The sequence below is a fragment of the Bidens hawaiensis genome, unplaced genomic scaffold, assembly GCF_021521415.1.
Source record: "Bidens hawaiensis isolate Kalapana, Puna unplaced genomic scaffold, B.hawaiensis_p1.1 tig00023791_1, whole genome shotgun sequence".
Classification (NCBI taxonomy): Eukaryota; Viridiplantae; Streptophyta; class Magnoliopsida; order Asterales; family Asteraceae; genus Bidens; species Bidens hawaiensis.
The window spans coordinates 253,986-266,141 of NW_027493735.1; the positions used below are offsets into that span (position 1 = coordinate 253,986).

Below are 12,156 nucleotides of genomic sequence, written 5' to 3' on the forward strand. Positions count from 1 at the left end.
TAAATACTTGAAGTTTTGTAGGATACATATGCTACCCCAAAATATGAAAACGTTTAAAAAGGGATGGTGAGAAACTCACCTCGAAATTGAAGACAACTTGTAATATAAGCCGACAACATGATAATGAAACCGAAGCGATCAAACGTCATGAACTATAAATGAAAATGCAAGGGAATCAATACTAGCTAACGGGATTAGTAAAGTTGTAAATATTTGGTTAACAGGGTATTGCAATATTTTAGAGTATTTTAATAGTATTTTGCGGGATAATATTATGTTTAATTTTAACGGCATTTTTAATGAACTAAATGAGAAATATAATGTTTGCATATTACGGGTTTTAGATGATAATTTTAAATCTCGATTTATGATGGCTAATGAATTATTATTGCCGAATTAAAGTTTAACGGAATAAAAGCTAACGAAACTAAAAGTTAGCGAACTATATTATTTAAATCTTATAAATTTAACACTCATACGAAAGTTACGGTATTTACGAGTCATGTCTTGAAAATAATTATGTTATTGGATGAAATATAAATCTACCAAATTTTAGTTAACAAAACTAAATTTTAACGATTTTACAAACTAATGAATTTAAAGCTAACGGATTAAGGTTCACGAATTTTAAGCTAATGGTTTAAAGTTTACGAATTAAGATTAATTAATTGACCTTCAATGGATTATAGTTCACGAACTAAAACAAATGAATTAAAGTTAACGGTTTTAAAGTTAACGAACGAATTAATATTAACGGGTTAACGACATAATGAATATGAAAAAGTTGGGGTTTTGGATGAAAAATGATAGAATTTATTTATAAAATAATTTTATTTAACCTATAATAATTTTATTTGTTTTTTAATAATTTTAATGATTTTTATTTGGTTAAATATATTAGAAGAAAACTTGATTTAAAAAAAATAAGAAAAGAAACAAAAAAAATAAGAAAAGAAACGGTCTGACCCGAATTCGAACCCGGGTCCTTCCGTTCACAAACGGGGTAATCAACCAACTGAACTAAGTTGCAATTTACCTTTGTTACAGAAACAAATTTGTATGTATCAATACGTCATGTTCTTCATCTTTCACTAGAAACCCTAGACTCAAATTCTCTTAAACTGATCAATGTTTATTTAATCTATGTTAGGGGTTTGTTTTATTGCCTCAAGACTAATCAAAACCATATAACACTTACCTGGTATTGTTATGATTTGGCGGTGAACGGAGTTTGGCCGGAAAGCAAACTTTGAAGATCAAAGGTGGATTACAATGAATATTTTAAATGAAAAAGGAGGTCGGGATAGGTTTAGATACATGTTATGGACCTATTTATACTATCAATTGCAACGATTGACGTTAAATACTTGTTAATGCTAATTGAGAATAGTCCGGCCGTTTTAACGATGTTTACGGAATTCGACCCACGATTTAAGGATGTTATAACATAATTAGAGTGTTAGTTAAAGAGTATTATCGTGGTCTAAAGTCGTTATAATAATCAAATGGTCAAAACGCGTGATTTACGGCTGGGATTAAGGTCGTCGGAGAAGGTTGGCCGTCGCCGGCGGCTGCCGGAAGTGGTTGGCCGGAAAAACGCGATGCCGGAGAGGGGGGGGGGGGCTGCTGGGTTGGGATGTGTTTTAATATTTTAATATTATATTTAAATAAATTATACATATGGTCCTCATGTTTGAAATGGTTTTGAAACTGAATTTAGATTATAGTTACAATAATAACCTTGTACTTTGAGATACTATTTTAAGATCAAAATTACAATATAATTTACGACTTGAATCAAGAACTTTGAAATGTTACATAATCTTGTTAGAAGTTAATATATTTGAATTATTCTCGTATTATGCCCGTTAGTTTGCAAATCGATTAAACATTTAAAACTTTAAATCTTATAACGTTAAATCCCGGAGTTATGATATTTGAACAAAAACAAATAAACCAACAATCGATAACCTTGAATCATCGAGAATGTCATGAAACGTAAATAATGATAATATATATTTATAAACAAAAACCGAAAATTCGAAATGGGTCGGGTTTTCGGGTTTGAAAAGTAACGAATGTTACACGATGGTAGTGGTGCGAAGCCGGGGAGAAGAGTTATTGTGTATACATTAATGTTGTAAAAGTTTTGGGCTAGGTGGTTGACTGGTCGACGAGTAGTCAGTCCTTGGACCCCTTCTAAGGCGACTTTCTTCAAGTTGACAAAGGATAGCCAGAGTAGGATGACAATGGTGGGTTTGGGTATTCCCAAACCCGTACTCGATTATTAAAACTCGACCCAAACCTATTGGGTCTTTATGGGAAATAACTTGTCGAGTCTCGGGTATACCCGTGGTTTCCGGTATACCCATTAAGTTAGTAAAAATACTCGTCTGGTACATCTGACCCTAAACCCGTCAGTATCTATCAAGTTTTGACAAAAAAAATAAATAATAAAATAAACAATTCCACCTGATGACTATTAATCACTTACAAAAAAAGATTACCCAAAAATGTCTTAAATCTATAAGCTAACTTACTATTCTGATAAGCGTTTAGGTTTTACGTAATAGAGTGTTGATGGCGTTAACAAGAAACATGAATACAATTACAGATTATAACAAAAAAAGGTTTTATCATGATGGGATTACATATATAAGCATATAAGAGTAAGGGTATGTTTGGTTGGGGGTAATGAAATAGAGGGAGAATGGAATGGAAGAATAAATGAAATGGACAAAGGAATAAAATTGATCATTACCATTCTTTTGTCTTGTTTGGTTAACCTATGTAATGAAATGAATTGCTACTTTATGTTGTTTGGTAGCATAAAAAACATGAGCATGAATGAAATAGAAATAATAAATATACTTCCATCTTAAATAAAAAATTTGCTAAAATAAATATGCAATAGTGATGATTGTGATGGCACAGGCAACGGTGATGGTAGAGCGATGGCGGCAGTGGTGATTAGGTGGTTGTGACGATTGTAGAAGTGGCTCTAGCGGTGGCGGTTAAATGGTTGTGACGCTTGTAGTAGTGGCGGTTAGGTGGTGGCGGTGGTGGCGTTAAGATAATAGGGTGAAAGATGAATGAAATAAAGAAAAGATAGGGGTGGGAATGAAAGATTCTGGACAGAATTACAGAAATTGTCCTTTATGTTTGCACCTAAATTAACCAATTATCCTTTATCTTCAAAATTGATCTATTTGATCCTTTACGTTTATAAATCCAACAGGGTTTGTTCTTTGGCCCTAACCCAGTTAGTTTTTCTCGTTAAGTCAGGTCATGTGCCTTGCACTTGAGAGCAAATTGGTCATTTTACCTATTAAATTAAAAAACTTAATATATATATATTTATATTCTCTCTCTCCCTTTTCTTCTTCCTCCATAGCCACCAAGCTTTCCGACAACCACCGCCGCCGCCGTCTTCTCCGACAAAGAAAACCACCTCCACCTCCACTCCCACCGGAAATCACCATGGTCAACCGCCTTCCGGTCCTTCAATTTTACAGTCAAGCTGCATGGTGGTTTCCGGTGGGAGTGGAGGTGGTTTCCTTTGTCGGAGAAGACGGCGGCGGTGGCTGCCGGAGAGCTTGGTGGTGGCTGCCAGAAAGTTTGGTGGCTATGGAGGAAGAAAAAGGGGGGAGAGAATATAAATATATATTAAGTTTTTTAATTTAATAGGTAAAATGACCAATTTTCCCTCACACATGACCTGACTTAACGAGAAAAACTAATTGGGTTAGGGCCAAAGGACAAACGCTATTGGATTTATAAACGTAAATGATAAAACAGATCAATTTTGAAGATAAAGGACAATTGGTGAAATTTGGTGCAAACATAAAAGACAATTTATGTAATTCTGTCTAGGGAATGTGATTCAATGTGTAATGGTTGATTCATTTACAATAACTCATTCTATTCCGCATATCATTCCCACATACTAAAAAATTAAACGCTAATACCGATTAGTTGGAGGCTTGGAGTATTTGTTCTCACTATTCTAAACTTGAGTCGGGGCTAGCATTAGGGGTGCAAAAGAACCGAGCTACTCGAGATTGGCTCGTTAAAAAGCTCGATCGAGCCGAGCTTAATCGAGCCTGAGCCCGAGTTTGAGCCTAAAAATAAGCTCGTTTAATAAACGAGCCTGAGTTTCACTTATCGACCTCGAGCCGGCTCTAGAGCCTAAACGAGCCTGTCATTTATATAATTTTTTAAAATATATATTTAATAATTACTAATTAATATATATAATGTTACGAAAAAATAAATAAAAATAACTAAATAATTATATTATTTTATACATAAAGTTATAATAGAAAAAAGTATATAAAAATAATTAATATTATATAAAAAATAGTTGCTATATAGTAAACGAGCCGAGCTTTAAAAATAGAGCTCGAAACGAGCCGAGCTCAAGCTCGAGCTCTGTGTAAGCTAAATGAGCCGAGCTCGAGCCTAGTCGAGCTCAGGCTCGGCTCGGCTCGTTTGCACCCCTGGCCTAGCATCCTAATTGATCAACAGCTTGTTTTATTTTTTAATAAAAAAAATAACCCTAAAAGCACAAAACCCAACCCAGCCCTCATTCTCTAGTTCAAACAAAAGGCTCCCAATTCAAACCCGCTTTTCATTCGTCTCATCGTTCGGAATTAAAGGTCCGTTTATTTATTTATTTATATATAGTGGCAAACAATTGGAACGAAACTTTTCAAACCCATCTATCTTATTTTTAATTTTAGACCTAAATCTCAGTATCTTCTTATTCGAGGGTAAGTTATCATGAGTTCGACCGCTACAGGTTCGTTTTTCCTTTCACATTGAATTTCGATTGCTTCAGTGTTTGATTTATAACAAACAACTACACTATACTATACTACCGATATTTTACACGTAGAGGAATTAATTTCTATCTTGGTATATAAATATAAAGAATAGTTTCAATTAATTGGAAGGAATTCTAAGGAATGAGTCATGAATTGATATGTTCATTTTATTAACGTTGTGTTCCCGAGCCTCATTTAATGAGGGAAAGGGAAGGAAAGGAAAATAAGAGAGAAAAGAGAGGAAAAGCTGTTAACTTAATTCGTGTTCCCGAGTTTAATGAAAATCAAAGGAAAGGAAAGGAAATAAACATTTTAAGTGTTCCCAAGTTTGAAAGGAAAAGAAATGAAAATTACGTTTTTACTATTATACCCTTTAAATTAAATTATATAATAAGCACAATCCACCACACCAAATCCATCTGGATAATACGTTTTTACTTAAGTCCAATTTTATGTCTTAAAAAATCTAGTGTTTCAATTTAATTTTGTAATCTGTTGGATATGTTCTTATATTTCAGCTTCTAAATGTTAAATTTAAAGTTTCCAAATCAAATTATCTCCCAATAAAAAAAAACAAAAAAAAACCAGCAGTCTGACACTAACACCAAATACTATGGATCTAGCATTGAATTTGACTGGAAATCAAAGAAGTTGCTGCATTTAGGGAGCTACTCGTGATTTACTTGTGAAAAAAAGCTTGATTGAGTCGATCTTAAATGAGCTTGAGCCCGAGCTGGAACCTAAAAGCGAGCTTGTTTAACAAACGAGCCTGCGCCTGAGCTTAAAAAACTACTCGCTGGCCAAGCTCGAGCTTTAGATACGGAGATCGAAACGGGCCGATATCAAGCTCTGTGTAAGTTAAACGAGCCGAGATCGGCTCGCTCGCACCCCTAGCTGCATTCAAGTTTCATACATAATTGGTTTAAATGTTTAGTGCTATCTTGAAACACACATAAAGATATAACAATATCAAATTTTGAAGTAGTTCGATTTCTACCGAATATAATCTCTAGAGTCCATAAAACACACAGAAGCACTAATAAACTACTAGTCCATTTAAAAAAAACAAAAATCATGTTCTGCAAAGTTTAAAACTTTCCCAGATTAAAACCATAATCTTGTAGAAAAATATCTAATTAAACTAACCAACAACTAAAAGTATAAAGTTAGCAGCAAAAAAGCCTGTTTGAGTCGATCTTAAATGAGCTTGAGCTTGAGCTCGAGAGGGAACCTAAAAGCGAGCTTGTTTAACAAACGAGCCCGGGCCCGAGCTTAAAAAACTACTCGTTGGCCAATCTCGAGCTTTAGATACGGAGATCAAAACGGGCCGATATCGAGCTCTGTGTAAATTAAACGAGCCGAGATCGGCTTGCTCGCACCCCTAGCTGCATTCAAGTTTCATACATAATTGGTTTAAATGTTTAGTGCTATCTTGAAACACACATAACCCATGCAAATGCTTATGTAAAATAGCTAATCAAACTACAAAAATACCAAACAAAAAGATGAAGAAAATGCTACATTTCAAGCACCCAGATAGCAAAAAACAAAAACAAAATAACAAAAAATCATGTTCTGCAAAGTTGACTTAAAACATGAAAATAAAAACTTTCCCAGATTAAAACCATAATCTTGCAGAAAAATATCTAATTAAACTAACCAACAACTAAAAGTATAATGTTAGCAGCAAAAAAGCCCGTTTGAGTCGATCCTAAATGAGCTTGAGCACGAGAGGGAGCCTAAAAGCGAGCTTGTTTAACAAACGAGCCCGGGCCCGAGCTTAAAAAACTACTCGTTGGCCAAGCTCGAGCTTTAGATACGTAGATCAAAACGGGCCGATATCGAGCTCTGTGTAAATTAAACGAGCCGAGATCGGCTCGCTCGCACCCCTAGCTGAATTCAAGTTTCATACATAATTGGTTTAAATGTTTAGTGCTATCTTAAAACACACATAAACCATGCAAATGCTTATGTATAATAGCTAATCAAACTACAAAAATACCAAACAAAAAGATGAAGAAAATGCTACATTTCAAGAACCCAGATAGCAAAAAACAAAAACAAAATAACAAAAATCATGTTCTGCAAAGTTTGACTTAAAACATGAAAATAAAAACTTTCCCAGATTAAAACCATAATCTTGCAGAAAAATATCTAATTAAACGAACCAACAACTAAAAGTATACTGTTAGCAGCAAAAAAGCCCGTTTGAGTCGATCTTAAATGAGCTTGAGCTCGAGAGGGAGCCTAAAAGCGAGCTTGTTTAACAAACGAGCCCGGGGCCGAGCTTAAAAAACTACTCGTTGGCCAAGCTCGAGCTTTAGATACGGAGATCAAAAGGGGCCGATATCGAGCTCTGTGTAAATTAAACGAGCCGAGATCGGCTTGCTCGCACCCCTAGCTGCATTCAAGTTTCATACATAATTGGTTTAAATGTTTAGTGCTATCTTGAAACACACATAAACCATGCAAATGCTTATGTATAATATCTAATCAAACTACAAAAATACCAAACAAAAAGATGAAGAAAATGCTACATTTCAAGAACCCAGATAGCAAAAACAAAAACAAAATAACAAAAATCATGTTCTGCAAAGTTTGACTTAAAACATGAAAATAAAAACTTTCCCAGATTAAAACCATAATCTTGCAGAAAAATATCTAATTAAACTAACCAACAACTAAAAGTATACTGTTAGCAGCAAAAAAGCCCGTTTGAGTCGATCTTAAATGAGCTTGAGCTCGAGAGGGAGCCTAAAAGCGAGATTGTTTAACAAAAGAGCCCGGGCCCGAGCTTAAAAAACTACTCGTTGGCCAAGCTCGAGCTTTAGATACGGAGATCAACACGGGCCGATAGCCGATATCGAGCTCTGTGTAAATTAAACGAGCCGAGATCGGCTTGCTCGCACCCCTAGCTGCATTCTAGTTTCATACATAATTGGTTTAAATGTTTAGTGCTATCTTGAAACACACATAAACCATACAAATGCTTATGTATAATAGCTAATCAAACTACAAAAATACCAAACAAAAAGATTTAGAAAATGCTACATTTCAAGAACCTAGATAGCAAAAAACAAAAACAAAATAACAAAAATCATGTTCTGCAAAGTTTGACTTAAAACATGAAAATAAAAACTTTCCCAGATTAAAACCATAATCTTGCAGAAAAATATCTAATTAAACTAACCAACAACTAAAAGTATAATATTAGCAGCAAAAGAAATGGAACTTTCCAATCAACAACAATTTTGACTTTAATTTGACCTGCAGTTTAAAGCACTTCATCTTATTTTCAGTAGTTCCCAAACTGGCCTTCAACACAAAGCTTATGGTTAACGAATACAACAATGACATATGATATCAAAGTAGACATTAAAACCAAATAAACACAAACAACCATTAAAAAGTTAACTTTAACCAATAATTGTTTTCAGGATCCATGAACAAAAGGTCATATAAACAAGAAAGAAATTAAAAGGCCATAAATGTACTAAGTTACCAAAAAAGAAAAACTTTACTAGATAAATGCATCCTTTAACTCCCTTAAGCACCTAAACCCAGCATACCTTTCAGCAACATCAATCGCATATTAGGGGAACAACTAAATAATGATCTTCCTTTAGCTTGATTCTCCACCAAATAGTTGAAAGCCAGTTGTATTACATGAGGTTCCAAACCCATCGGTTCCAATTCTTTAATAATTTCATCACCCGTGTACTCGCAATGATTAACTCTTTCAAGTATTTTGTTGCTCTCCTGAATAATTTTATTACTTTCAGCAATAGCATTAGCCATGTTACTAACACCATTCATGATCATTGAGGTTAAACCATCATTTTCTTGTTCGACTTTTCTTTTTCTACTCATATATTTCTTTGCACTTGAAGACTGCTCAGGTAGAGATGATGTAAGATCTACCACATGAACATCATCATCCAGATTGTATTGGCTCTCTAGAATTACATCATTGGCAGCTAAGAATTCATCCACCTCTGGAGCTGTTTCTGTGTTAATGTTATCATCGTTTTGCAACCGGGCATTTCTTTCTTTAGCAGTTTGAGCTTGTGCACCGGATGCCCTATCCTTTGAAAATAGTTCTAGCATTTCATGATAGTTTGTCACTTTCTTCTTTTTCAATGCCACAGCTTTTGGCTTTGACTATTTAACAAAATCAAGATAATTAGTATTATAAACGATAATCTAAATATTCAAGTAAACAATTAAAGCACTTACGTCTATTAATTTTTGCCAGACTTCATCCTCCGCTTCAATTAGTTGAGTTTCAGGATTCCATGAGAACCCACTTAATGACGTTCCCTGAAACATATCATACCAGCTAGAAAACCGGCCCTTCAACGTTTTTAGACGATGCTTCAAATGATTTTTGGTAAAAGTCATTTGAAGATTTGTACTCATCTCCTCAACCATATTTTTGTATGCTTGTGTAGTAAAATTTCCATTAATCCGATATCCGTTAATCTGTTGCGTTATCATGGATTGTATGAATGCATTATCCATGGCTTCTGTCCACATCAAGTTTTCCTTCTCATTGGTATTTTCATTGATGTCATGTTTGCTCATGATGACTTGCAATAGGCAAATGTAATAATAGTTAATAATACATATACAACAAGAATAAATTGTTAGTAATTAAAAACTTGCAATTTATAAACGTAATAATAATTAATAATGCAAATACCAAATGACATAAATAATTTCAAACACTAGTCGTCAATACAATGGCAAAACGAACTACTATAATGGACTGTTCTAAAACCAATTTGACATATCTATTTCATCTTCTTGTAACATCAAATAGTTAGTCCACATTTCATTTGCAATAGAGTTTCTTAATTGGTCGGCTTTGGTATTACCCTCTCGTATGCTTCTCGTACTATGATGTTCTTCCTCTTCTGGTCCATTTAACACCTCATGTAAGACCTCATCTTCAAGATCTTTGTCACGATCTTCCTCTAGAAAAAAGTTATGTAAAATACAGCATGCCAAAAAGATGTCTGACTGTGTTTGACAAGAGTAAAATGGTTCTGTTGTACTTCTAATGATAGGAAACCTCTTTTTTAGGACACCAAATGCTTGTTCAATTGTATTACGTAATGATGCATGGCGTAGGTTGAACAACTCCTTTGAATTCTCAGGGGAACAAATGGAATACTCTTTCAAATGATACCTAACCCCTCTATATGGTGTCATCAGTGAACTTGTATGAGGTAAACCCGCATCTACTAAACAATATTTACCTATAATTAAATTAATTAGTATTATTCTAAAATATTATAAGAACTAATTAAATTCGGTTTGAGAAATACCCGCTGGAATTACTAGTTTATCATCTCTAGTAAGCGCGTTCTTTATTATTCTTGAGTCTGATGTGGTCCCCTCCCAACCACTTAAAACATATGTAAATTTTAAGTCAAACGTACAAACATCCAATACATTTATTGTTGGGTACCCTTTACGACCACGATATCTAGAGGCATCTTTGTTTGGTACTTTGACACGAACATGTGTTCCGTCGATTGCCCCTATGCAATCCTTGAAAAAAGAATAAAATCTCCTTTTCTCTTGAATTTCTTTCGGGACAATATCACCTTTAGGTTGTTGAATATAATGACTTTCTAATGATATAATCGCTCGCAAAACTCTATGGAAGCACCGACTGGTTGTTGATCTAGAACGGCGGTATATCCAAGAGGCTAACCTATTTCTCATGTCATTACCTACAATATGCAAAAATCTTGCAACTTGCTCTTCAACGGACATTCGTTGAGTAGGTCGAAGACCACCGTCATGCTTTAAGATATTGCATAATGTCATATAAGCTCCCTCACTCATACGAATAAGTTCACGACATTTACCACTATTTGAAAGGTCGTGTAACATCTCTTCTCGTACATATCGTCGTTGCAAAATTACATCTCTAGTAGGTATATTAGCATGTTTTTTGGTAGACAATCTATGTCGTGTAATGAAAGCTACCAATAAGCAAATTAGGCTAGCTGCTTGCAATTGTCTAACTCGCACAACATGAATAATACTGAGTATTTGATCACGAACATCCATAGCAAAGTGCCAAAATTCACTTTAAAAAAGAAAAACAAAACATCTTTTTAACATAATGAAAGCTACTAATATCATTTAAAAAAGAAAAACAAAACATTTTTTCAACATACAAATGACAACATAAACAGTTAATTATCCATACTCATATCACATACAAACTTTAATAAAAGTGATGGCATATACAATGCATCATTGGTGGACCCAGGGTTTTTTTCCAATGGGCTCACATTTTTTCGGTTGTCAAATTTCTCACAAATTCAAGTCAACACTAACTATATATACAAAATTTATGGACAAACCCATATAAAAATTACCCATCTAAGACTGCTTTGCGAGTCGTGTTCACCAGTTAACGAGTTAAACCCAACACACCAAGAAATTTGCACAAACCCAAACACGACACGACAGGAGCCTGTAACTCGTGTCACACATATGAACTCAAATATGAGACTTGTATTTGCAAGTTGGCATAAACACAACCCGGTTAACCAATAAAAAAATTATTTTAATTTTCTACATAATTACTTTAAATCTTTGCTTTAAACAATTATGTTTAATCTATGCCAATTTGTTTTTAAAATTTCGAACTTTGACAAACATATCCGAATAGTTTTGAGTATTTATACAAAAAAAGATTTACAAAACTAAAAATAAATAAACATTTTTTTGGTGGCAAATTTTCTCACACTCTTTGATCGGATGTCAATCATTATATTTCTCATAAAAGCCAACTATTGCATAACATAAAGTACACTACTAGTATGTAGGCATGTATCAATATATGTAGAAATCAGACTATGTGGTAATTAGAATATGCAGTAAGTTAGTTAGAGTAATTGCATAGGTTTGTAATTAGGGCAAAACATGGAAAAATCTTAGATGTTTGATGATTATATCAATTCAGTAAGTTGCACATATATCATCATATATTTGAAACTAGGGCAAAACATGGAAAAATAGGAACCAAGCTAACCTGATTCAGAATGAAGTTTTGAAGACAATTATAGGAAGAAGATTCACGATGAAGATGCTATCATATTGCTGATGGCGGCAGTATTGTATTGGGAACGTGAAGGATATGAGAGAAACGTGTTATATAAAAGTTTTGATGTGGGGGTAATTTAGGAATTGACATGTGAGTTAAACTTATCCACAAATCTTTTCCTTCCTCATATCTCCAATTTGGGAGGATGGATATATATTCATTTTTTCCAGCATTTTCCCTTCCCTCCCCTCCCCTCCCCTT

General features: G+C 34.1%; 1 protein-coding gene across 1 annotated transcript; it reads right to left on the reverse strand.

Moving 5' to 3' along the window:
* Positions 1–8,372: 8,372 nt before the first annotated feature.
* LOC143568010 (uncharacterized) lies at positions 8,373–9,561 on the reverse strand. Its single transcript, XM_077054276.1, has 2 exons — positions 9,063–9,561; positions 8,373–8,987 (listed from the first exon to the last, which is right to left on the reverse strand). Exons 1-2 carry the CDS (start codon positions 9,408–9,410, stop codon positions 8,373–8,375), a joined length of 963 nt encoding a protein of 320 aa, XP_076910391.1. The 5' UTR covers positions 9,411–9,561.
* Positions 9,562–12,156: the final 2,595 nt, after the last annotated feature.